The following is a 27,900-nucleotide window of genomic DNA, read 5'->3' as shown; positions in this document are numbered from 1 at the left end:
TTTTGTTTGTGAAATATGAACCTGCAATACAACACCGAATTGCCGCTGTAAGCTAAATGTAGTGCATTACAAGTATTGAATAGTATAGTGTGGAAATATGTACAGTTCTTGAATAAAAGTGATTTACTTTCCACCACTGCATGATCCCCAACGCCTATTCGTGTAGTCTATGAAGGATGTGTGGAGGCTTTGACCATCCTGACTGCAGGATATTAAGCACCCATCAGGGGGCAGCATCACACACAGAGTTCTGATTCCTCTGGGTCATTGGACTTCACAATAAAATACTGAATGCTTTCTGCTTATAGGAATTCTCTGTATTGTGTATTTTAGACAGAACTTGCATGGTCCGGAACATTACTTGTTTGTGTAAAAAATAGGCTTATTAGAAAACACTGATTCTTCGATAAAACTTTTCTGTCCTCAACATTTTCTCTTCAGCATTGGCCAGTTTCCAACACTTTTGAGTATTACTTTTTCCACAACTACAAGCACAACATTTTAAATTTCAAATATTAAAATGCTGGCCTCGTCAGTAGGTGGTATGTCCTTCTATTCTCAAGCCCCACTTCTTTGTAACCGTCTTCTTACCCAAAATCGAGAGGCTATTCTGTCGACTTTGTGTATGTTTTTGTGTATATCTTTTATGTACTGTTTGTTTGTTTGTATTTTTGCGGTGCTTTGTATGTACTCATGTGTTTTATTAATGTTGCTCATTGCCGTTTTTATTATATGTGCAGCTCATTCAGACATTCTTTGTGATATTAAACTTTGACCAGGCTTAAAATTATCTTTAGCCAATTACAAAATATATATATGACGAGTATACAAGTTCCCGTAATGTACTTTTGTAATACATTAAAACACAGTAAATTATATCTAGCATATATATACTGTATATATATATATATACACATATATTTATGTGGTGAAATCCTATGAGCATGTGCCTGTAGCTGTCAGGAGCCAACCAGTGCAAATAATGTTAAATATATACATAAATACTTACATACATTTATAAACTGTATATGTATATATATATATATATTCATTTATATATACAGACACACACACACACACACACACACAGATACACACAGTATTGAGGACAATGTTTCCAAAAACAAAACATAAAAACACACATCTCCTTCTGAAAACATACAAAAGTTTAATTTAAATATTGGCAGACGGACAATGGCATTCATTATATTGATACATTTCTCTCTATTTCTTGCAAATGTCTTCAACAAGGATTACAATACTGTCTTTAAGAAGGCACCGTGGTGAAACCAGAAGAAATGGCTCTTCAAATGACAATCTGATAATTAACTTCATGGCCGTCATCATCACACACGCTTACTCACTCCGATAATCCCCTGGATGTGTTCCATACATACTCTTATTTCATAAAAGTACTTGTGGCACTCTCAAAATATAACATAGTACCAGTAGTACAACCAGTATAATCCCTTCCTTTTTCAATTATCACCCATGGCACAGTTACAAACACATCCCGTGTATACCGGAATCGCGAACATTCAGGATTTTCACCCACAAAGATCTCAAGATCTTCTTCAACTACAGCTTAATACATTAATTTTACTGAAGTTACAAGACATTAGTGTATTTTTTTGTTGCTTAAACAAAATACACCCATCCAGACCTGAACACCAATAGGACCAGGAAGGGAAATCAAGCCAAGCAGCACTAGGACCGTCTTGGAACATCTCTGACATCAAAAAGGCACAAAAACCTCAGAAGGTAATCAGCAATACGAAAAGTGCATCAAAAAATCCACTCAGGGAGGGTTCTAAACTAGGCTTGTTCCTCTCTACAGAATACAATTAATACTTTATGGCGTTATACAATCACATGCACACATGTACATGCGTATGCATTCATGTATATATATATATATATATATATATATATATATATATATATATTTCATTGAATATATATATATATATATATATATGTATGTTTCCTGTAGAATTCCTTCACTTTTGGCTTTTATACAGTAGAAATACAAACCTGTGTGGGGATAACCTAGGTCTTTGGCTCAATTGAACTTTGGGCTTATCATCCCAATAATAAAGTGGCATCTTCCATTTGCATTGTTTGTGCATTACACATATAATTGGATTTAAAGAGCTTGAGGGGAATTACATGGCTGCATGAGTGAAAGACAAAAGCGTTGGCACTTCTCTTAAGTTTTGCATGTTACCTTTCAGCTCCACCTCGTGGAACCTTCCCCCCTCTGCACAGATAAACACAGCCCAAACCCGATGCCTTCAATGAGGCATGGAAACCACATGGCACAATTATTGATTTGGGAATGCAGCAGCAGGGAGAGGTGACTGTTTTTCCTGAGAAGAGCTATGTCAATAAGTGTGTTTGTGTGTAATGCTGCAGAGAGCAAAGGTTTGCAGTCCAGAGATAATCCAAAATCAGGCATCAAGATAGGACGTGTGCCGGGGTGAGGAAGGGTGCGGAGGGGTCTGAAGATGCTATTAAAAGTTCAGAGCTTCAACAGGGCCCCCTGGTCCTTTCACTGGATGTAGAGGGCGTCACTCTCCTTCAGGCCGAAGCGGGTCTTGTACTTGTCAAAAAGACACTGCAGGGACCTGATGTACATTGCGTGGTATAGGTTCACCATCTCATCACTTGGATCCTCAATCTTTGGCACTGTGATTGGCTCTCCAACTAAAATAAGAACAGGGGAGAGGGTTAAAACAAAGAGTTGATAAGAACAAACTTTGATTTGAAGTTTAACCATTAACAGAGCGTGCTTGTTTGACGAAGCAAATATGGTCAACTGTACTAAAAAAGCAGACTATTGTTGACATTTTGACTGATAACCCTAATATGTATCTACATCAATCGTTCTAACCAAATATTAGCCTTAACAAACTTGCCGATGGTGGTGATGGGATTGCCATAAGGTACAAGGCCCCAGGAGTTGCCGAAGAATAGGCCACATCCATGGAAAAGGCACGGGGCAAAGCCTAAGATCTTCTGCAGCCTCCTTTGAAGGTAGCGCCAGTAGGTCCCCTCCTCGAAGATCACCTGCTTGTAGGCATTGTTCTCTCCAAAGGAATACACTGGAACCAGGTCAGACCTGAGGAGAAACGGAGGAGGTAACTCAACAAATGTCCCCAAAATGTCCACTGACAATAGCAGCATGTTTCGAGCTTTTAAACATTTAAATTCAGCAACAATTTAAAAGAAACCCAGTCACATACATAGCCTACAACAAGTGCTAGGTGGTGACATGAAAGAAGAATAAATAGAAAAGGAGAGGAACATAATTAGCAAGCTACCTCACAAGCCATCTCTCCACTAACTAGCTACCTAGCTACCTAGATAGCTTATTCACTCCACCATGCTTTAACGCTACACTGGTTACAGGAAAAGAGCTGCACAAAGTTGTCACTCATCTAGCGATAGCAATGGGCTTTCCTGTGTGTGGAGGAAGCATCAAGTTGATAAGTTCTGTGTTTCCGAAAGTCAGTTTAGTTTGTATGGATGTCAGCTCGGTAAAAGTTCACATTAAACCGTCCTTCGCTCTCCCCATCCTGCTCCATTGATTTGAATGGAGATGGCCATTCTACTCCTATTTCATTTTGATGGGTGGAGAACTAACTAAAGTGAATATAAGTTTCTGATGAGTAAAAAAACTCACAAAAAGCCTATTAAATAAAACGTTCCCTGGGCTAAAACATGAATGTTGCAAACTTGTTTGTATAACTGTAAACTGAAATTGTATGCACTGATTTTTGTTATTATTATATTACAGTTATATCTCTTAATCCAATGAATTTGAAAACACTCGAAAACTCACTTCATCTGAACTAGCCATCGTATATAACTGAATGACTGTTTTATATACGTGTCGCTATGTTACAGAATGTTTACCTCAGTTGGCAGATGAGAACAAAAACATCCAAACAGGAGTTTTTTTAAGCAATGTGATCATTCTTATTAATCAGTAAATCATGATAGGCCGACTGCTGTAGTTTCCAGCTTTTGGACCTCGACAAGTTTTGGAACTTTTAATTGTTCACAATATGTGTGGATGTTTCTTAAACTTTTCCATTAATCAATCATTGCATCGCGAAACCGTCTCCACAAGTAGTGTACACTAAGGCTCTCAGCCTCTTTGGTTTGTACCCATTAAAAGAATACAACGTCGTCTCACGACACCCTCGTCACAAGTTTACAGACTTCTGTGCGTTAAAATATGAAACTAGCCCCGATTCTACAGGCGATAAGAAAGAAAATGTCCCCAAAAAGTAACATAATGTTGGTTGGTAGAAAATTGATTCATAGAAACTAGAATAGTATGTATCCTGTTCTCATATCTACTTTGGACAAGGTATTTCTTTTAAAGAATTTGTGATTGCAAACCTTCAAATTGCACTTTTTCTGAGTGTTGTTATTCAACTGGATTTAACATCAGCTCCATCTTATAAGCATCAAAACCAATACGTAAAAGCTCCACGAAATTAACCAGAAGTGACCTTAGTTCACAGCCGTGGATTATTTTCAGTTATGAATGACATCCTGCATAATTTAATGTCTATTTTAGCATGCTCTAAGCTCCTTTTGACTCGGTTTACCCTGTGATAAGCCACAGCTATCACTATAATCAGGCTTGTTTGGGTTATGGAGACACAAAGTGGACCAACTTTCCCCTTTAGTTCAGTTTGACATTGTGGTTAATGCATGGCTGACCTCTTCCTAAAGGGCAGCTCTGTGTGCCATAAGCAGCTCCGAGCTTCATGGTGGACAGCACTGCACATTCATAGAAGAGTTGGTGATGCTCTCTGTGAGGTCATGTTGACCTTCTTGCGAGTAATAATCTATTGGTTATTCATTCCAATGAGTCACCGCAGCCCTGAGAAGGACATCTTTTCCTGCTCAGCTTTGGTCGAGGCTGTGTTAAGTCACGGGGAGCGCTCATGTCCTTGTCTGCGGGGGTGTTGTGCAGCCAGTTCACCCCTTCTGCAGGGCCAGCCTCACAAAGCCTTTACGGTTCTTCAGGGTGACGATGTTCATGCCCGGGGCGCACTGCAGAGACTCCGACGCTCCTCCGACAACGATGACCACAGCATTTCCTGTTCCGTTGCGCGACAGCAGGTAGTCGATGGAGTTCTTGTTCACAGGACAGATACCTGAGGATCAAAAATACGTGGAAAGATGATTAAAACTGCATTAAAGAATCAGTGCACAACAGATCAATTATCTGGTGATGTGGTTTCTGTAGACGGCATTGCCCTAGCATCCAACACCACTGTAAAGAATCTTGGCGTTATCTTTGATCGGGACATGTCCTTTAACTCCCACGTGAAGCAAATCCCAAGGACTGCATTCTTTCATCTACGTAATATTTCAAAAATCAGGCACATCTTGTCTCAAAAAGATGCAGAAAAATTGGTTCACGCGTTCGTTACTTCGAGACTGGATTACTGCAACTCCTTATTATCAGGCTGCTCTAATAAGTCTCTTAGGTCCCTCCAGTTGATCCAGAATGCTGCAGCTCGTGTTCTCACTAAAACTAAGAAAAGAGATCACATCACTCCTTGATTGGTGATGCACCATCATATCTTAAGGAGCTTGTAGTACCATATTGCCCCACTAGAGAGCTGCGCTCACTAAATGCGGGACTACTTGTAGTTCCTAGAGTCTTAAAAAGTAGAATGGGAGCCAGAGCCTTTAGTTATCAAGCTCCTCTTTTATGGAACCAGCTTCCACCTTCAGTCCGGGAGGCAGACACAGTCACCTCATTTAAGAGTAGACTGAAGACTTTCCTCTTTGACAGAGCTTATAGTTAGGGCTGAATCAGGTTCGCCTGGTCCAGCCCCTTGATATGCTGCTATAGGCTTATCGCTGCCGGGGGACGTGTTAGGATGCACTGAGTACCTATCTCCTCTTTTTTCTCTCCTTAGGGATGAATTTTCATCTCTCAATCACACGTTACTAACTCTGCTTTCTCCCTGGAGTCCTTTTGACTTCACGTCTCATGGGGTCATCGGACCCTATGAGACGGCATAGATCCTATCTGCCTGATGGATCATCGAGGTCTGGGTCGTGGAATTCCTGCTACCGACTACGCCACTGCCCTGTTGAGACTCCGCCCACTGTTGAGACTCCGCCCACTCCTCCTCTCTACCTCCATCTGCCTGATGGATCGTGGAGGTCTCCATCGTGGAATATGCCTACTACGAACTATTCATACACTCTGTCATACAGGCACGTGCACAGACATTTTGGGGGGCAGGTGCTCAAACCAAAAAAAAGGGCACCCATCGCCAAAATGATTTTTCCAAGTTAAGGAGTTGGTTGCTAGCAGCACTTGAAACGCATTGTGTCGTGAGAAGACATGAGAGTTGAACAAAATGACATGTTTTCTATTAACAATTACAATTTATTTTCATTTACAAAATAATAGGAGCCAAACATGCTATATAATAAACAACGTACTAACCTCGACCGTTCGGTCATGCCGGGAAATATCAAACTTCTGTAAAAACGTTATAAGGCCTCAATCTGATATTTCCCAGCATGACATCACTCTTGGTTAGTAAGAAGCTATTACAAGTGTTGTTTTTCTTGCGTTTACTCTTTTCACCCTCTGCAATTACTCATACAAGATTGATCTTTGTAAAACTGGAACAGACAAAACAAAGAGAAACATACCACATAAAACAATGTGGCACATGGATAGCATGACACCGAGAGCTATTGTTAGCATAGTGTAGCTGCTCTGTTCTAGCTGTGAATTATTGTGACATTTATAAAATGAATTAATAAATTCAACATACTATCGAAATTGCCTAAATTGCATTGATAAAACAGATCTCTCTCTCTCTATTTATATATATATCTCTCTCTCTCAAACATGACGTCAGTAAACAGCTGGACTAGGCTTTGAAATCACGGATTTCGGGAATTTGTGTTTGTTTATTTTTTTTAGGAAACATCGGACCAGTTGAGACGTAATATTTTCAGTTGTGGTTAATTTATCACCAAACAACGTCAGGGGACAAACACCGTCATGACTCATGACCTGTGTGTCTGATGCTGCGGGTCAGAGGAGAAGGAGGTGCACCAGTTTGGTGGCGCGAGGAGCACTGAGCGGAGGAGGAAGTGGAGGAGGAGGAGGGAGGGGCGCGGCGGGGGCTCGTGAGCGCCGCGGAGCATGTCGGGGCGAAATTCTCACAAGAACTCCAATAAATGCCCCGACAGATATCCAAACACATTTGGGAGGACTTGATGACAGAGACTATTTTTATTCTTAAATACTTATTAATGAAGAAAAAAAGTGGGCTCCAGCAAAAAGGGCACTTTTCTCATCCAGGGCAAAAGGGCTGGTGCTTGAGCACCACTAGGGCTCTATCTGTGCACGTGCCTGCTGTCATATTCATTGAATGTATTTTAACTCTTAATCTGTCCTTCTGTACACATGACATCTATTGCACCTGTCCATCCTGGAGAGGGATCCTCCTCTGTTGCTCTCCTGAAGGTTTCTTCCCTTTTTTCCCCCTGAAGGGTTTTTTGGGAGTTTTTCCTGATCCGATGTGAGGTTTTGGGGCAGGGATGTCTATGTGTACAGAGTGTAAAGCACTCCGAGACAAATTTGTAATTTGTGAAATTGGGCTATACAAATAAACTGAATTGAATTGAATTGAACAGGTAAAAAACTGACCTATTAAGTCTGTTAATATCTTCTTAATCCAATTAGATCTGGTCAAATACTGTCTGAAAATATTGCAATTCTCAGTCTATTTAGACTCTGCTTCATTGTACTGAATGCAATGTATATAAAATAAAAAAGATCCCATGTGAAAAATCTGATTTTTCGCAGCTGGAAAAACAACAACCTCAAAACAACACTACCACACACCCAGGTCATAAAGAGTGTTCGATGGGAGCCGTTTACCGATTAAGTCTTCTGAAACAACATGTACAATGACCTATCGTACCCTGAGGAAGTATGTACAGTATCTGTGGGTAAACAGCCCTTCAGAACAGAACAGTTAAAGCTTTATCAATCAGTGGAATCAGCAGATCCAGGCAAACAGAAGCGATTTCAGCTGTGCAACAGGACAAAGGTCCGCTCTTTTACAGATACAGCTATCAAACTTTTTAAGGATTCAGACGAGCCTCTGTTGCTTCTCATCGCCTCACCTCCAGACATCAGGTAGTCTCGAAGGACGGGCAGGCGGAAGTTTCCCGCCAGGGTTGCCAAGGAGGGCTGGATGCCTGGGAATTTCTTGGTGAAGCCAGTAGCCTCGGTCCCAAAGTTGCAGAAAGCACCGAAACAGAAGATGCCATGCGGGTGGTATCCAAAGATGTAGTTTCGGCTGGGCAGCAGGTTGTGGGTTTTAATGAGCTGCAGGACAATAGCACAAAGAGGACCAGTGTGAGGCTGATTTCCACACTCCTAGACTGAGAACATCTGATAGGAATTTTTTTATCTTATTGACCAGTATGGCTTCAGGGCTTCGAGAACAGAAGCTGTGAACCAGTTCCACACTGGATATGTATTCTACACATTATAAAATACAGTCTAATCTTAAACTTGGTGTTAATCTGGTCTGATTCAGCTTTCGCTTCACCTGCGAGGAACGATTACTTATATTTTGGAATAATATGTAGATTATTTTGTTCTATTTATCAATTGGTTGGTCTATCAGTTATCAATCCGTTTTCTAAAATACGATCAAACTGTGAGGTTTGAATTGACAGTGGAGAAGAAAGAAAAATGATTTCCAGAAAAGAAAAAAAATATCTTCTGTTTTTTGAGTTTGCATCTATACCTGTGTGCATACCCTAAAAATAATAATAATAGAACTCAAACTTAAACAATAGACATAAACTTTATCGTCAATAGGATTAGCACTGTGTTCCGTATCATATTCGGGACACTTGCTTTATGAAATCCTCAACACATATATGCAAGAAAAGAAGGATTGAGCTGCACAATGAAGGCCAGCTTAGAACATAAATTTGGGATCCAGCTTGTTTTTAGTGCAACGAGGACATCCTTATCAGCTCAAACCCCACATGACATGACCCTCCTCTGTCTCCTCAAGTGCAGTTATTAAATAATGGCCTACTTGTTCACGTACATCATATTGACAGCAGCACACTTTGAACACAATATTATTTTAAAACTCTTGGTTTGATGTTGAACTTGAACAATTGAGTAATCTTAAAGAAAGATATAACTGTGCTCTGATCCGCATTGTAAACTTGATTCCATCACAGTGTGTACACACACCATTGTCGCTGGTCAAACACAATCGTTGCATAACCACATTAGCAAAGGAGACCACATTCAAGATCTCCATAGTACCGCAGGACTCCCCCTGGTTGGCATGGCAGATGTAGGAGGAGTACAGGAGGACCAAGGGAGCTGTGACCAGTATTTAAAAGCAAATGGTCAATTTTGCAAAAAATAACATAATCATATTTGCTCAAACTCAAACTAAAGTTCAGTCTCTATATCGATAGAGGTATAGAAGTCCATGAGATAAAAAACGTCTTTTAAATCAATCCTCCTCTTGGTGCTCCTAATGGTGCTTCCGAGATTTAACCGCCCCCGAAGAAAACCAAACAATCAGAGCCGAAGAGTCTCCAGCGCAGCTCCCAATCACTGCTCGCCAACCTCGTGAACGCCAATCAAACTATCGAAGCTCGGTGGCGTTGATCAAATGTGAATCAAGATTTTGTTGCTGCATCGCCCACTTCTTCCCTCAAACTACTTTGGCAAAAGTATTGTAGCGGCCCGGATGCCATGTCGATAACAGTCGATCCATAGCCACAAATATCCAGCAAATATGAAAAAAGTCAAATCAAATGACCAACACCTTATCGAGGAGACAGTACATCAGGCCTATTCAACTAGCGGCCCGCGGGCCGGATACGGCCCGTTTGAGTTTAACTACGGCCCGCAAGACTGCCTGCAAATCAGTATAGCTTGGTAAGAAAAAATAAAACTGACGGACACGCCTCTTTTATACATTGAGACATCTAACCCAGAGCCATTGAGTTTCACTGTTGCCTCAACCAAACCTGTATGGTTACATCTTTATCTTACGCACCCGTGTTGGTTGCCGGTGTTACACCCCTACTGGTTTTCAAACCTACTGGTTTTCAAACCTACTGGTTTCCCTACGCGTGCCTGCGTTGTGTTCTCTTCACATCTGCAGCGGGGCTCTGTCTCGCTCACCAGATTCGTCACACATTCACAAACATATTGCTGGAGATCTTCAAGCCACCGTTCATATCCATGTCGGCGGTTACGATTGTATAAGCGAGCAGCGCATCACAGCCACGGATGAAGAAATACATTTTCGAAAAAATAAAAATAAAAAGATCGCCCGACCTGGTTTCGATCCCTTTCACGCAAAAGGAGTCTGCACTGAAAGACATGCTGTCTGTGCACTGCACCACCAGACATTAGTTTCAGCTCAAGTAATTTATATATTGATGCATTAAGTCACATTTCTTATGTTTTCATGGGAACAGTTTCATTGAAGGGATCTGAAACAACTGGTTACCTTGAGTGGATATTTACACTTTGAAACATGTTTATCGTGATGCTTGTTCGCAACACTTTTGCCACACAATACCGACGCATTTTCGTTTGTGACTGTTTACCTGTGGAAATATACATTACTGTTTTTCATTTGTAGCCATTATTTTATCAATATTCTGTGCGGCCCTCACACCCCCCGTGATTTTCTTATTCGGCCCACTTACTACTGAAGTTGAATAGCCCTGCAGTAGAGAGATGGAGGCTACAGATTCTCTGGTTACTGCAAAGAAGCACGAGGATCACAGAAGAGTTTTTGTTGGCAGTGACGATGATGTAACACTCAAACCTTCTTACAGTGCTCACTTTGATCTTAAGACTGGTTTGACCTTGACCAGTTGGCTTCCAACTCATATAAATTATAGTTACACGCTCATAAGCGATTGAGAACCCTTGCCCTCCAATCAATTGATGCCCCGTTAGATATACTCTGCTTATTTTGAGCTACGAAACAGTAGGCTATGTGACCTTTTCAACTCCAAGAAATAAACCTTACACTCTCAGCTCATGTCAGCAGCTAACCAGCAATATTTCAACATTTAACAGGAGGAAAAAACTTCACACAACAGCAAAAACATTGCCCAATTTATGTCTTGTTGCGATATTGGGATTAAGACGAGAGTCGTGTGAAGACTCAGCAGTACTTCGCTAAACAACAGTGATGATTCGTTAAAAAATCCCATACCATGTCATGCAGGACACACTCCACTCCACCCATATTTGAGTTTAGTTTGGCCCAGTTACGGTACAGTGTGTTTGAGATAATCAGCGTTGTCCTAAAAGATGCTGTGGGGAGTACCTGAAGGCCAAACAAGCTCCTTGGCCTATCAGGTAGGACAAAGTCTAAAACGCCGGAGCGACGCCAAGTCCTCGTCACAATCACCGCGGGGCAAGGAACAGCATGGAGCCGAAAACTGATACCCCACCCAGCCCTGATAAGCGTATCTATATTGTCGAACCTGTGCATGACTGGAGATCGATGAACTGACTATATCTTACAATACTGAAGCACCAAGTCTTGAGAACCTTTTGTGTGATGACATGAAGAGCTTTCTTGGTTCATCTCCCTACTGGTCGTATCAATCCTGACGTCTCCGTTGCTCGACTGTTTCTTTGAGTTTTCAAGGTTGGGGTTGGATGGTTTTAGCGTTGGCACACAAATAATCTGCCAGATGTACCCACCCTGACTGGGAAGTAGTCTCGGAAATATGTCCACACTGTCCAGTTTCTCACCCACGAGGACCTCCTGCCACCTGAGGAAGACGTTGCATATTAGAACTCACTCACAATTATTTTCAAGAGCAATTCCGCCGTTCAGCGATGTTTTTGATTGACAGCTTTTAATGTCTTGCCTTGTTTCGGGGTGTTCCAGTCAACGATGAGCCAGGCGGTGTAAATGGCTGAAATAAACCAGCAGTCAGTGCAGAACATGTAGATCAGTAGCACAGTGCAGGCAGCACCTGGAGGGAGAGAGGAGAGACGGCACATGACCAGGGATGAAATTAAATCGTGGGCTAAACGAAAGGCTAAAATATGCTGCTAATGGCTGAGAGAGCAGTGTATGCTGCAGCTCAGAGACTAATAAGACTTCAAGCTAAATCGTCCAGCTTTCTTTGCTTTTCTTGCTGCTTAAGCTGAAAAGGCACACACTCACTTACCCAAGGCCATGAAGCTGATGACCCACTGCAGCACCGAGATGACCTGCAGATGTTTTTCCATCTTGGATCTGCAGGGCCAGAAAGCCAGGGACAGGTCCTGCAGTGCAGAGAGGATGCTGCAGCCGGTGCCTGCAGGCAAAAGGTGACAAATGAGGAAACGGAGAGTTTATCAAAACTGTCAAATGTTTATGCCTGTGGATTATAGAAGGCACTGGTACGGAGGCTTAAATAGATGAGGGAGGGAAGCATTGACAAGATGCAGTATCACTTTTATACTCCTGAGTTTAACAAAACCCATAAGGTGGTCAAACAAAACAACTGGGCAGCCCTACATTGCCAAACATTTCAGCCTCAACTACTCACCAGCTCTTTTCAGTCACCAGCTATGTGTGAGGAGAGACCGCGAGCATGAAGCAACGGACACATTCAGAGCCTCCGGAGCAAGTCTCTCAAACGCTGAGAGCCAATTAAGAAGATCCTCCCTCAGGAAAACACGTCTGTGCACACTGAAAATAACCCAACACCGGGCTGCTGCCTGTGGTAATGCCATTAAACTATGATGCTATGGCGGCTTAAAGACTGTCGCTTCTTGAATCAGTGCCAGGAAGAGGAACAGACACTTGGTCGGGATGCAGCCAGCGACTGGTTCATGGCTGAATGTACCCACTTACAGTATGTGCTCTTTGAGTCCGGCTGGGAGCCAGATCAAACTGGTCGGCATGCAGAGAGGTACACAAACACTATCAGATAAAGCAAGGTGGACCATGTGCTCATGGATGGATTACTAAACGGGTCCAGGGGCCCACGGTGGGGGGATCCTGGCCTTTGCTTGGAAAATGTCACTTGAAGAGACACATACCAACCAGAAAGACTCAAATTGACCACAAAGACAAACAACTGCAAAGACACACAACAATAAATACAAACAGGGGCACATCAACTACAAAGAGACACAAAACAACCACAAAAAGAGGCTTAACAAGTTGACAGTCTGCATGTAGAGGCGTTGGGGCCCCAGTCCGTGCCGTGGGGCCCTTAGCCTCATAATCAGCTCATGCATGTGATTGTTGGACAAAAAACACAGTTTCTTTAAATGTTCAGCTTAACAGATCTGCCTTCATGATTCTGTAACTGCACTCATAATATAAGATATAAGACTAATTTCCAGCTTCTGAGTCGACTTAAAGGATGTATTCACATTCTTTCAATCCCGATAGAGCTTTCCGTCGCTGTAATTGTGTCAACTTTCCCAGACAGGACATGCATAAATCCATTCCTAAATACCTTTCAATTACCTAAACATAAGCAACGGAATGCTTTAGACTTTGTGTCACTTTAGCAGAACCGCCTTCCCAATTAAAACCTCAGACATTTTTCAGGACTAAATAACATTCATATTTAAAACTTCACTCAGCCTAAAATTCCAAATAAAATCTAGACTGCAGAAAAAAAATCTTTGCACATAAAGCTGGTTGTTTGATAGGAAGCAGTGGCATTGAGAGACACCGTCAAACACTGAGATGTCATGACATTCTGTAACTGCGCTTTTTAAAATCTCCTTATATCACCTGTCCTTGTGCATCATACCTTTTAAACGGTTTAATATATATATATATATAATTATATAATATATAATTATATATTGCATTTCAGAACAATAATAACGGTATTTTAAAATAAAAGTTTTGTTTGGATGACACCAATACATGTGCTATTTATTCTTTAATTATTATTAAATTCCACATTAAATGATGGGTGTCTGCTTTTGGATCATGTTCCCAAATTATAAGATCGTCTATGAACTTTGGCACAAACCTTTTACATGAGATAGCAGCATTCTGATATTTCCAAATGAAATGACTTTTCAACACACAATTTGGACGATGTGTGTGCCCCTGCTTACCTTTGAGGACGCCAGAGTATGCAGCAAGAATGGTCTTCATCGCTGAGCCTTCTTGGATGGAAAGAGAGGCATACAAATAAACTCTAGATGTTTGGTCGCTGTCAGGAAGGTACAAGTCCGACCCTACGGCTCCTCTGACACGGCTGCCTCCAACTGCGACAGGCAGACGCGCGGAGCCGGCATTTAATCAGCGCAGGGAGGAGCAACAGAGAGGCACGAGAGAGAGGAGAGTATCGATAATGTTGGAGGGGAGTATGGACGAGTCTCTCCCCCCTCCTCCAGACCCCTGGACAGCAACGTGTAAGACCTGCAGGTGGGAACTAGTAGTGCTGCTGCGTCTCTCTCTCTCTCTTTCTCTCTCTTTCTCTCTCTCACACACACACACACACACACACACACACACACACGCACACTCTCTCAATCTCTCGTCTCTGTGTGTACGTGTGTCTCTCTCTCTCTGTCTCTCTGTATTTATGGGGGCAGTCACGTGGGTCAACTGTGAAAAACACCCAGCATGTATTGACCATTGATCCTACGTCACACAGGTCTCAAGTCTGGATCATTTGGGGGTTGGATGAGCCAGATATTTTTCTGAACGTGCTCTGGCTAGTCCGCTTTTTTGATTTTCCTGATTTCATTTATTTAAGGAATCCTTTATTTAAGGTGCAACTTCTGATATCTTTTGATATCTGAACTCTGAGAATATTCAATTCAATTCAGTTTATTTGTATAGCCCAATTTCACAAATTACAAATTTGTCTCAGAGTGCTTTACAATCTGTACACATAGACATCCCTGCCCCAAAACCTCACATCGGACCAGGAAAAACTCCCAAATAACCCTTCAGGGGGAAAAAAAGGGAAGAAACCTTCAGGAGAGCAATAGAGGAGGATCCCTCTCCAGGATGGACAGATGCAATAGATGTAATGTGTACAGAAGGACAGATTTAGAGTTTAAATACATTCAATGAATGTGACAGAGTGTATGAATAGTTCATAGTAGGCTTTTTCCACGATATGGCAGTGTTTGAAGCCTGGATAACACATGCTGTCAAGCGGCGCATGTGCCCTTGTTGCACATGTGCATGTGCCAATGCAGCACGCTCTTTTGGATGGCAAAAAAAGCATCTCTTACTAAATCTATTTGCATTGCCCACATATCAAATTGGGGAGGTGTTGCATTCGTCACAGTGGCACCGAGTGCATCGGTCCGACCAGAGTGTGAGTTCAGAGGTCTGCATTGTGAAAGTCCAAAGAGGCCACTCCTGTGCGAGCCTCCAGGTCATGCTTTTGACAGGGACTGAGTCTATACCAGCTGGCACCACACAGAAACTCACCAAAACGCCAAAATGGACAGAGAACTGATGTACAGTGGCTGCTTGAAATGTATCTAAGAGACAAAAAGACATGTACGGCCGCTGGCTGGAGATGTCTCCAAGAGACCTGTACGGCCACTAGCTGAGGTGTCTCCAAGAGACAAAGAAACCTGATTGGCCGCTGAATGGAGATGTACAATGAGGGCGACAGCTGATTGGTTACAGACAGGTCGTAATTTATTTATGTGTGCATTGGAATGTATTTGTGAATCGCTCTGCGTGCATTTGTATACAAATGCACACAGAAGGATTTACAAATATATTCGATTTATAAATCGAATATATTTGTGAATTGTTCTGTGCGCATTTGTGAATCTGTATGTTTGCATCTGTGAGTCTCTCTATGTGCATTTGCAATTATTGAGACCGATCTGACCACATAAAAAGTACCCAACTACAGTATATCTATAAATATATAGTTGACCATTTCTCTCTGAAATGTAGTGACGCACCTTCAGACTGGAGCGCTTAAAATTAGTCCCTTTCTTCCACTGGTTATGATCATCATCATCAAAACCAATTTTCCTCAAGTCTTGAATAAAGTCCCAGCACATTCCCCATTCCGTGTCCTCGCCCCCTATCACTTTATCAAATTCAATACTCTACTGGAAAATCTAATTTATCTTTGCACTTTGTATCGAATGAAGTTCATCCCCAAAAAGTTGAACTGATAGCACATATCTTGCGGGCTTTTGGCTAAAATTGGCCACACAGTCCTTGACACCGCCCGGGCTGCTGTTGAGAAATGTCACTGTCTACTTTTAGGCCATAGTTGATCAAATCATGCACATTTACATCACAGTCTCAGCAACCCACCTCTGATATCCCTTCTGCCTTTTTCCTTTTATCTTGGGTTCAAACAGTTATTTTGGCCCATGTCCCATTTTGTTGCGATGAGTTCAAGTCTAGTTTAAGTTTAGTGCAACACCCCAATTAATCCAACCTGTTTACAGTTATTTTTGTAGTGTTACATAGGTGTAAAGCATACTGTATCTGAAGATACAAAATTATCTATTGATATGATGTTTATTGCCATGGCAGTTTGCTTTTGGTTGTTGTTTTACTTAAGAACTCAATACGTTGTCTTTTTGTTTGTCCAAGTGCAATGTATAATTTGTTTAACCTTTCATACAAAAGTAAATAATATCAGGCCACTGCTGTATGTACAGTTTATGTATATGTTATAATGACTTAGCGGTAGCGTAACTCCATCTGTGTTTTGTTTTTCCTTTCTGAAAAAGCCAAGATAAGATATGAGCCCAAAGGTCTCTGTGAACACAGTGCCTTGATTCTTTTGTACCTTGACCACTGTCTTGAAAAATAAGTCAATATTGTTGTTCCCCCGACAAACCAGTCACCCTCTATCCGAGAGGAATCTGAGACCAGACAATTACTGACTGCGGAGCACTTTTGTCCAAACAGCAGACCCAATGTGACAGATGACCCAAATCCCAATGTTGCTGCCACCATCAATGACCAATGTCTCTAAAACGCAAAACCCTGGTGCATTGATGAATATAAATGTTAAGATTGCAGCTCTGTGGGATGTGAGACGTTCCGATATGACTTACAGGTTGGCCATTGTGTTCTAGTCCTGACACACACGTCACTAGTGACTGCTTTTTTTTCTTTTTAAATCCCCAATTCTTTCTGTCCGTGTATCACAGTAGGCTACTGCTGCAAGGCTTTTTTTTTAGTCAGCATTTTAATCAGCCCAACACACACACACACACACACACACACACAACTCGTCCAAATTGTGTGTTGAAAGGTCATTTCATTTGGAAATATCAGAATGCTGCTATCTCATGTAAAAGGTGTGTGCCAAAGTTCATAGACGATCTTATAATTTGGGAACATGGTCCAAAAGCAGGCACCCATCTTTTAATGTGGAATTTAGAAATAATGAAAGAATAAATCATGATACATGTAGGCTATTGGTCTGATTGAGCAGATTTCATGACCCTACTTTATTTCATGTCAAGCATAAATCCAGTAAGCTTAGCTTAGCACAAAGACTGGGAAGAGTGTAGCTTTAGAGGTGCTGGTAGGCAGATTTTGTTACGTTTGAACAGAGCAGCGATCGACCAATCGATCACGATCGGCGTATTGAGCAACCCTGCATTCAAACATTAAGTAGCCGAGTTTTTTTCAGCGTGAGAAATACGATGTGTGGCGGGAGTGCGTGAGTTAAGACCGAAATGCGTGAGTCTCACGCTCAATGCGTGACACTTGAGAGCCCTGCTTATCTGTAGTTTAGATATGATTGCCAGAGGCTAACAGACTATGGTTAGCTTCGCTTACCTTAAAAGCTGGGAAATAGCTAGCCTGGTTCTGTCCGAACAGTAATCTTCTTACCAGTAGCTCTAACGTTCACAAAGCTACGCTAACAGCCTCCTGCTGCTAGGTTCATTTGTCAACTAAAGATATGATTGAGCAACTTTATGAAGCAGCATTTTACTCTAGCAACTAGTTGTAACTAGTTTGTTGGTTCAAAACCTAGGGGTCACACCCCCTCCAAAGAAACATCATAAATGGGTGAAATGAATAATGGGAAAAGGAACTAAGAAAAAAAAGTTCTGAACCATATATTTGTATTCATTTAGCTTTGTAGCTTCTCTCTAATCTGTATGTGGTGTTTTGGGGAATTCTGGATTATTGGAACACTTTTGGCCTCAAACTGTTATGGAAATAAAACCAGGAGAGACGTTGAGAGGGGAAAGTTCTGTTAACCCTTGTGTTGCCTTCGGGTCAATTTGACCCGATTCAATGTTTCACCCTCCTGTTACCTTTATATTTACTAACATATTTTACCCTTGAGGTCAATATGACCCCAGCTATTAAAATCTCCAGAAAGTTATTAGAATTCATATTGTTTTCCAAGTTTAAGTGTGAGGTACTTTATGTTTGTTTGTTGACTCCCGAAAGAACACCGACATTAAACATTTAATCGGATCAAATTGACCCGAAGGCGACAGGAGGGTTAAATATTGAATCGGGTCAAAATGACCCGAAGTCGACACAAGGGTTAAAGGGAACCGCTCATGATCATGAGAGATGTGACAAGGAACTGCTTTTATGTTAAGGGTTCACAACCTGAAACTATAAACTATAGCAGAAACTGGAAATACAAGTAAAGTACAAGAAAGTCAAATTGTACTTTATAGCACAGGATAGCTACTGAGTAAATGTAATTACATACTTCCCAACACTGACATGTGGAACTATTCCTTAAATCTTTCAAGGGCATATTGTAGAAACAAAAGAGAGACCATTTATTTGAGTACTGTATAAAATGTTTTAATTTCCCCTGTTGGTAGCAGAGACCAAAACCTGAAATCATTGGTGTTTTATGACAGTGCCTCCCATATGATGTTGCAATCCAAATGCAACCTCTGATTCTGTTTGAGAGAGCGCCAGGTCTTGCACAAAGGCTCAAAGACCAGACCGATGCCACCACTGGGAGAAGGAGATGAAAACCTGAACCCTTTCCCACAGCGCCGTGGCCACCAACAGCAGTCTGAATGAACAGCAATGTCTAAGTTATGGATACATAAGCGTGTGGATTGTGGTTGCTTTTCTCTCATATGGTCGTCGATGCTCCCTTAACTGATACAGCATCGTATCAAAAGTTAATTACTCTGAAATTAACCATTTTAGACAAAGTTTAGTTGTGTGTCCTTGTCCACTCCGTAGTTGCCTTTGTGCTCCTCAAACAGATTGCTGAGCTCGTCCATGTACAGCTGGTGGAGGGCATCGAGTTCCTCACCCGATGGCTTCTCATTCCTCTCCACCCGTATCGGTCGCCCAACTGCAGGGAGGACACAAGGTGAAATAAAACACACTTACATAAACACAGAGTCAGGGAACTTTACAGTTTGAGTTCGATCAGACTGGTATCACTCGTGTTGCCTCAAAAAATTATTAGCCAACTTGGTGATATTAGATGCTTTTGCCAAAATCAACTGCAGGTTGGGAAATAGACAAGTCCAAATACAGCTGAGGTTGTCCCCTGCCAGACAAAGTCTAATGCAATGCATCTTTTATTTGATATACGGCAGGTGGCTGATCGATACACTCACCTACTGTATTAATGGGTTTTCTGTAGGGCAAGAGACCAAAGGAGTACTGGAAAATGCCACGTGCGTGGAAGAGAGGCAGGGAGATACCCATGATTCCTTGCATCCGCTCCTGTAACCACCGAAGCCAGGTCCCCTTTTGGTTTCCCACTTGATCAAACAATTCATTTTCTCCAAAGGAGAAGACTGGCACCAGATGAGCACTGCAAAAAAAACAAGATTTGAATGAAACGGTTGTTTTATTGATTCACTAACATCGTCCCGTGTTTGAAATGTTTCACTGTTGTTCCTCATTCCAAACCCATAACAGACAGTGTGCTTTTCCAGGAGATTCCACACGAGTTGCTTGAATAAGCCTCTGTTTCAAGATGCCACGCTCAAGCTGCAAGTTACGTAAAATGAATGGACACACTCCTTTTCTCACAAGCGATAAGACTTTGGAGAATAACTGTATTTAGCAGAAAACCTTCCTCATTCCCCCGAGGGCGCTCTGTTCTCACCCGTTCTCCATCGCCAATTTGATGAAGCCTTTCCTTTTAGCCAATAGAACAGTATAGGTCCCGGGGTGGGCATCCAGGGCCTCTGGGGCCCCACCCACTGCTATCACCACAACGTTACCGCCCCCTCTTTTGCTGAGCGGATAGCTGGCGCTCTTTTTGTCCGAGGGAATCAGACCTGCAGTGTTATAACAGAAAATAAGAAGGAGTCAAAATGAATGAAATAGTAACTTGTATGCTATAACATATAGTACATTTTGTTCTCGCAGAATTGAGAATAACATCTTCACTATCTATCCGTAGACTCAGTTGAATTTAGGAGGTAGACGGATGGTCAATTGATTGAAAGGGCCGCACCTGCACTCATGATGTAGTCTCTGAAGAACGGGGTTCTGAACCAAAGGGGCAACATGAGCAGGTAGCTGGTGAGGCCGGGAAACAGCTGCTTGAAGCCTGTGGCGTGGGTGCAGAAGTTGGTAAAGGCCCCTGTCACCAGCACGCCATGGGGATGGAAGCCCAGGACGTAGTTGTGCCTGGGATCCAGGTCAGCCGTCTTCACCAACTGGGCCAAGAAAAGGAAATGTGTCTGAATATGGATCGTAACCGTTTTTTATAAGTTGTGATCATCTGCTTCATCCTAAACCAGCTGACAGTTATGTTGGCCCAGTTTGGCCAGTGGCAGCCTTCTGAACCCACTCACATCCCTCCTGCTCTATCAAGAATATTCAGAACCAGAATACTGTAAGACACACTTCACACTACACAGAGCTACAGAAGTCTAGTACCTCACTTCTGTCTAACTCCACACTTTCTATATATATTTATTTTCATTTTCAAACTTGTAGTCTGCCGGCTATATTGAGGACAATTGAGGACATGCATCAGACTTCACACAGTTCCCTCAGGAACTGCAAAAGGCTTTATACAACTTCTGATTCTAGACTAAAGAGAACATACTTATTCATATTATTATATTAGATCCCTCTATAAATCTGAGCCAGCTCTTCTAATGTATCTAAAAGTAAAAAGTAACTGCAGGTGTTACCTGGAACAGTACCAGATGCAATTTGTTTGTCCCTGGGCAGGAACAGCAAAGAGATGAATAAATATGTACACAGAGGATTTTGTTATGTTGGACTGGTAAGGCCATTCTAGTGGTGGACAAGCCTTAAACAATCCTTGGAAATTGAGTAATATGTAGAGAAAGTTAGTATATGTAGAGCCAGAAATGATGGTTTCTTGATAATCAGCTGTAAAGGACTGTAGATAAGATATGCCTCGGAGCGTTGTGTGCGTGTCTCCACCGATCCTGAGCGTACAGGAAGGAGATAGTGAGAGGCACCAAAGGTCACTGCCAAGATTCAAAAGTTGCTCGTTGTGCGCTGCCGTGTTGTGCTCACTTGTGTGAACAACAAATCTGCTCCCCTCACTGTTTGTGAGATTAATATCTCAAGGCCCCGATGTTCTTATGGCCAAATGCACAGCCCTTATCTGGGGGCCACACTCTCTCTCCTCAGGTACAGGGAGGCAGCTTCAAAGAAGGGAGCACCTTCTCTAATGACTATAATGTACTGAAAGCATACTCATAAATGTGTTACAATCTGCTTATTGCATCATATTATTATTCAATTCAATTCAATTCAGTTTATTTGTATAGCCCAATTTCACAAATTACAAATTAGTCTCGGAGTGCTTTACAATCTGTACACATAGACATCCCTGCCCCAAAACCTCACATCGGATCAGGAAAAACTCCCAAATAACCCTTCAGGGGGGAAAAATAGTCAGGAGCACTCATAAGCATTCATAAGGCTTTACAACAATGATTATTATACATTATAAAGCAGTTATGTTCACTGAAGGTCAAGTATAATAATTCATAATTGCTGGCAGACACTTTCCTGTACATGTGATAGAATATAATCTGTTTGTAATGTTAAACAATAAATTATAAAATGATCAACACTAACCACTTTCTAATCCCATTGCATTACAAAATAATATTATGTACAAATATGGGAATTATAAAACACTCTGATCCTGCTAAGGAAATATCAGCCGGTCATTATGAAGTATTATATACGTGACACATATAAGTCACTATACAATGTGTATATTGTTATAAAACATTATGAATATTTACAAGCGCTTATAAGGAAATGATGCCGTTCTAAACAGATAATAACGCATCATAAGTATATACACTGCTTCTTTTCAGGCGCACATTGAGTCCTTGTGTCGGCGCTAACGAGGCTTACAGTCAGATGATGATTCACTTTGAACTGATATGAGAACCGGAGACGTTCATGAGTCCTCGGTTGTTGGAAATAACTCCACAGTTATCTTTACCGGGAGAGAATGTAAAATATATTTCCAAGAAACCGAAAGATAGACACGGTCGTCCTTGTCTGATGTATGCGGACACGCACGTGCTCTCTGACGAGAGACTGCTACGATAATCAACCCCAATAACTCAACTGGCCTGTCAACAACTCTGTTTACGGCGTTATAACGCTTGTAAACGGAACTATTCAATGTGCATGTCACACTGTCTCTGCTCAACATGTATTCTGTCGACCAGTGTGACTTCGACATGCAGGTGTTCAGGGGTGGACAGAATATCATGAAGGAGTTCAAAACAACAATAAAAGCCGTATTTTGTAATGTGTCAAATGAAGATTCTGTCAGAAAGGTGTCGACTCTTTTGCAGTTTGCAGTGTTGCATTGTTTTGTCAGCTGTCCCTACTATTTTTCTTCCATATGTCCGTATATCAACTTTTTTATATAGATTTTTTTTAATGCTAAAAGACGGTATTAGTATGATACAATGAACAATGTATTGTTCTTGTTATTGTAGTATTATCACTTCTGTGCCGATATTATCCTGACTTCTTGTATGGTGCTGTGTTTATGGTGCTGCAACTTCCTTATTGATAATAATAACATGTGTGTGCCTCTGTTATTATTATTATTATTATTTGTATCATTATTATTATTATTTTTATTATTATTATTATGTTTAGGTTTTACTGCTCTTTTTTTTCCAGATGAAGAACTGAATTGAATTGAATTGAATCGGTTTGCTGCAAGGTCTGTGCAAAATCACTCGAAATGTATCTGCTACAAGATTAGAAGGATGTCTGTTTTGGAAAATATACACTGACACTTGCCAAATATTAAGATGAATCGATGTAACACTCTCATATCTGTCTGGTAAACATGAAGCTGCTAGAAATGTCTCATCCGCCTGTGGCTCAATTACTTAAGAGGTATTTACTCTGGGATAATATTTGTTTTTGGTATCACAAATAATTGTGTAGTCCGCAGAACTCAGTGTCGAGAGGAGTTTGTGGTGGATGGTTGAATCAAACAAAAAGGACTTTCACCGAGGTGTCCCACGTGAAACGAAAAGTCAACATTGACGTGATTTGTAGCTTAAATAACATATACAATCAAAAGGTAAATCCACCTAACCAAGTGGTTTTGTTGCCAGAATATTTCTGAGTAATTGTGTTGTGTTTCACAATCCGTGATAAAATATGTTGCCCTCGAAAAGCTATTGAGACTGCAGTTTAATTGTTTGATAATGTAATTTTGCTGAAGTTTTTTAGTACTCAAAACTGAGTCTAGTATTGACCGAGAAATTGGAACATAAGTCAAATACATAAAGACAACAATAAAGGTCTGCTCTTGAGGATTCAAGGAGGGTGTTGTACACAGTAGTACATGACTGTAGGGAACACAGTGGACCCAGGCATCGGTTAATTTGCTAACGGAAACAGAGATACGGGCTGCTGTTGGCATGCATGAAGATCAAAGATAAGATCAACTCAACTGTCAGAGCAGATGTCCTGATGTCCTCTGACACTAATGTTTATGCACAGATTTGTTGTCTGACCTGCAGCGTCAGACTCTCACCTTGATGGGGAAGTAATCCCGCATGTATTCCCACATTTTGAGGTCGCAAATCATGGACACCCTGCGGCCTCCACGTGCAGGGGTGTCGTAGTCGAAGAACCACCAGACGGAATACAGCACACTGACCAGCCAGAAGCGGGTGAACAGCAGGTACAGGAACAGGAAGATGCAGGTGGGTGCTGAGGAGAGAGGACAGCAGGGTCATGAGCAGCAGCACTGAACACACAAGGGAACAAGTGGATTACATGTGCACCCTGATCCGGCACGCCAAAGGCAAAAACACACTGTACGGAGTGTTACTAGATCATGTGTTGAGCAGGGATTAGTCGTTTTATGAATGGCTGACGTCTGCTGTCACGGGATGACGTCACAAGATGTGTCCGGTGGTTACTGCTAGCAGGGCCGTGCTGATGTTGTGATGTCAGTAACATGTAATCTTTTATATAACAGGGTTGTTGCGGTTTTCATCCTTAGCTCTGGTTTCTCAGTCATCACACAACACCACGTTCATTCCTTCAAATGATCACACGCATCAGGTGATGGTCACGTCAGACTGTCGGCAAGTATGTGTGGTGAAAAAGTACAATTTGTTCTGTTTTAGTGGAACCAAAGCGGTCTGAGTCCCCTCTCTGTCTTTATGTAATTAGATCGAACATCTTGATTTGTATATTTTAACTTTCAGATTGATCTTTGGTGGATTGGTAGGTTTTTTTTAGATGACATTTTTGATATGACTGTATTAGAAATGTTATCATGGAGTCATGTTATGAGTTTTCATCTTGTGTGGCATAGTTATCTGTTTATATTGTTTATAAGTCATTATCATTGCTGCCTAAGGCGATGATGATGATGATGATGATGATGATTCATCATCATCATAAAAGAAAACGAGTTGGTGTGAGATTTGATCTTAAGTATATTTATTGTCACGTTTATCAACAAGCTGACTACAAAGGACTCACTTGGAGTCACCTGAACACCTCGTGCTGGATCTCTTTGTCTTGTATTAGAAGAAATAACTTCCATTTTGGAATGTGACAGGACTGTGGAGGTATGTCAGGCAAACAATGTAGAATATAATACCTGGTATTCCAGGGTTAAACAAATACACTAGGTGGACAAATTCATGTGTATAACATGTGAAATAGTAAGTGTTCTGAATAACCCACGATGTGACCTGAGGCCAGTTGACAGGGCACTCTTTCGTGTGCAGGCTCAGGCCATGTCCTACTTCACTCCCTCTTCCAGCTATGTCACTCTTTAAGCAGTCCTCTATCGCTCACATTCACTTACACTTTACCCAAGAGTGGCCGGGCCGACATGTTCCAACCGCGATCGCAAGGACACAAAGACTACCTGCACTGATGTGCACTTCATGAACAGCACCGCCCCGTTGGCTTCCAGATGTTTCCAGCGGACCTCCATGCAAACATGGACACTCACCCAGGCAGAGGAAGGAGTAGATCCACTGCAGCACCGCCGCCGTCTGCAGTCTCCGGTGCACGGGCACCTCCACGGGGGCGAAAGCAATCGTCATGTCTTCCACGAGAAGAAAAGAGGCAAACCGAGGCGCTACAGCCGGTGGCTGAAGAAGAAGAAGGATAAAGTGGGTCCAAAGTCTTTCCTTCTCGCCTCTACACCACCACCTCCTATTTACAGCCTTATCTCAGAAACCCTAAATGGGCTATGATTTGTCAATCGCTATCTATTTCTGACTTTTGCCCGCATGAGGAAGACGAGTGCTCAAACACAGGACAGCATTCCAACATAAATCTTAAGCAATAATTCAGGGAAGGAATTGGGAATTGGCCATTTTTGTTGCTCTCGCTCATTTGTTCAACCCCCATGCACTGTGTGGAAGTCAGTCGGTGGATAGTATGTAACTGTGTGATGTATTGGTCAATGTAGTGCTGTCAAGGCAGCCCCATCTGCTTGAGCAATCATGTAACTGCACCTCAGTGTGCAGATAGTAATGAAGGCATGTAGGTTTGTCAAGCAGGCCCATCAGGGTTGTGCAAAACACACTGGGGGTTAAAAGGTGATCAAAGTTGTTGAAGAAGGGGGAAACAAGGTGACAGGGAATAGTGGAGGGATCCACCCATGGCTGTCATCACCAATCAGCACAAACAGCGCTTTCTGTTCATCTCCTAATCGGTTCCCTATAGTTAGCTTCCTTCAGATTGACATTTTACTGGGCCAATATGTTTAACTGCCGCTACATTTAGTTTGGCCCTTGGAATGGATGATATGATTCTTTTATTACCTCATTTAACATATAATCTCTTCAGCATGTCATTAAAACCGCCCAGAGATACACTACCGTTCAAAAGTTTGGGGTCATCCAGACAATTTTGTGTCTTCCATGAAAACTCACTTTTATTTATCAAATGAATTGAAAATTGAATAGAAAATATAGTCAAGACATTGACAAGGTTAGAAATAATGATTAATATTTGAAGTATTAATTTTGTTCTTCAAACTTCAAGCTCAAAGGAAGGCCAGTTGCATAGTTTATATCACCAGCATAACTGTTTTCAGCTGTGCTAACATAATTGCACAAGGGTTTTCTAATCAGATATTAGTCTTCTAAGGTGATTAGCAAACACAATGTACCATTAGAACACTGGAGTGATAGTTGATGGAAATGGGCCTCTATACACCTATGGAGATATTTCATTAGAAACCAGACGTTTCCACCTAGAATAGTCATTTACCACATTAACAATGTATAGTGTGTATTTTTGATTAATGTTATCTTTATTGAAAAAACAGTGCTTTTCTTTGAAAAATAAAGACATTTCTAACTGACCCCAAACTTTTGAACGGTAGTGTATATCATTAACAGAGCATCAGTGATATCGGTGAGGGGAGGTGGCTGCGTAGAACCCGGAGGATCTATTAAAAGATAAAACCCACCTCAGCGAGAGCCTGTTCACCCCCTGCTGCCGCCTTGCACGCGATACAGAAGTATCCGCTACCATACCTCCGGACTACAGAGAGACTCCTCAACTCATCCTCCGTGCTCAGTATATACAAAAAATATTTAGTTTTTCCTGCGAGGCCTATAAGGATTACAAATCGCATTTAGTTGCGCAATCTGTCAATAAACGAAGCTTGTAACCTTCAATACGCAGACAGTCCGTCAGTTAATATTTTACCCATGCACGACTAAAGTAAATACAGTTAAAGGACCGTGCCTGTGACATTTTGGGAGAGCTATCGGCAGAAATGGAATGAAATTGTCACACTATGTTTTCTTCAGTGTAAAATCACCTTCAATTTAGAATCTTTTTTTGTTTTGTTTCCTTCCCTTCATCCTCTTCTGTTGATGAGTGGACTTTAGTTTTCTTATTATTGTTGTGAATAAATTGATGTTGCACCCAAGGTTTAACTTTGCTGCCTGCGTGACCATCACCATGGAAACAAATAGATAGAATCTCAATGGATATTATCTGGTGGAATAATAATAGTGGCAGCTTGTGTATTTGCAAGCTTGATTACAGTGCAAAGTTCCTGAATGCCACCAGACGGGGGTGGGGGAGGAGGAGGAGGAGGGGGGGGGGGGTTGTAATTCAGCTGCAGTCCTGCCGCTAGATGCCACCAAATCCTAGACACCGGTCCTTTAAACAAAAGAAAACATCGCACTTTAAAGCTTGCAAGAGCGATTGCTTCTGAAAATGAGCTGTCATTCGTCATTATAAAATCTTCGGCTCAGATCATGTGCAATTAGAAATTGTAGTCCAATGTAAAACAGGCCCCCGGGGTTTTAAATGAGTTGGCATTATTCATGTGTTCTATTTGTTGGCACAGTCTGCCTGCATGAATCAGTGGCTCATATTTAACAATGCAAACCTTTTTCATGGC

The 27,900-nt window shown here is 41.6% G+C and overlaps 2 protein-coding genes across 3 annotated transcripts; both read right to left on the bottom strand.

Annotated features, from left to right (window-relative positions):
• Nucleotides 1-1,145: 1,145 nt before the first annotated feature.
• Nucleotides 1,146-14,569, bottom strand: dgat2 (diacylglycerol O-acyltransferase 2). Its single transcript, XM_056443173.1, has 8 exons — nucleotides 14,168-14,569; nucleotides 12,265-12,393; nucleotides 11,959-12,066; nucleotides 11,789-11,859; nucleotides 8,194-8,398; nucleotides 5,003-5,177; nucleotides 2,919-3,121; nucleotides 1,146-2,706 (listed from the first exon to the last, which is right to left on the bottom strand). The coding sequence occupies exons 1-8, from the start codon at nucleotides 14,205-14,207 to the stop codon at nucleotides 2,552-2,554; spliced, it is 1,086 nt and encodes a 361-aa protein (XP_056299148.1). The 5' UTR covers nucleotides 14,208-14,569; the 3' UTR covers nucleotides 1,146-2,551.
• A 4,257-nt stretch (nucleotides 14,570-18,826) lies between these two features.
• Nucleotides 18,827-27,199, bottom strand: mogat2 (monoacylglycerol O-acyltransferase 2). Of its 2 annotated transcripts, XM_056411863.1 has the most exons (7): nucleotides 26,953-27,199; nucleotides 25,480-25,621; nucleotides 24,037-24,215; nucleotides 20,476-20,680; nucleotides 20,122-20,296; nucleotides 19,625-19,824; nucleotides 18,827-19,353 (listed from the first exon to the last, which is right to left on the bottom strand). In XM_056411863.1, the coding sequence occupies exons 1-7, from the start codon at nucleotides 27,118-27,120 to the stop codon at nucleotides 19,199-19,201; spliced, it is 1,224 nt and encodes a 407-aa protein (XP_056267838.1). In that variant the 5' UTR covers nucleotides 27,121-27,199; the 3' UTR covers nucleotides 18,827-19,198. The 2 variants fall into 2 exon arrangements, with proteins under 2 accessions (XP_056267838.1, XP_056267839.1); XM_056411864.1 differs by having other exon boundaries at nucleotides 25,480-27,199.
• Nucleotides 27,200-27,900: the final 701 nt, after the last annotated feature.

This window comes from Pseudoliparis swirei, chromosome 3, assembly GCF_029220125.1.
Source record: "Pseudoliparis swirei isolate HS2019 ecotype Mariana Trench chromosome 3, NWPU_hadal_v1, whole genome shotgun sequence".
Classification (NCBI taxonomy): domain Eukaryota; kingdom Metazoa; phylum Chordata; class Actinopteri; order Perciformes; family Liparidae; genus Pseudoliparis; species Pseudoliparis swirei.
Note: the sequence above shows the minus strand (reverse complement) of the source record. Positions and strands in the feature narration are given on the sequence as shown.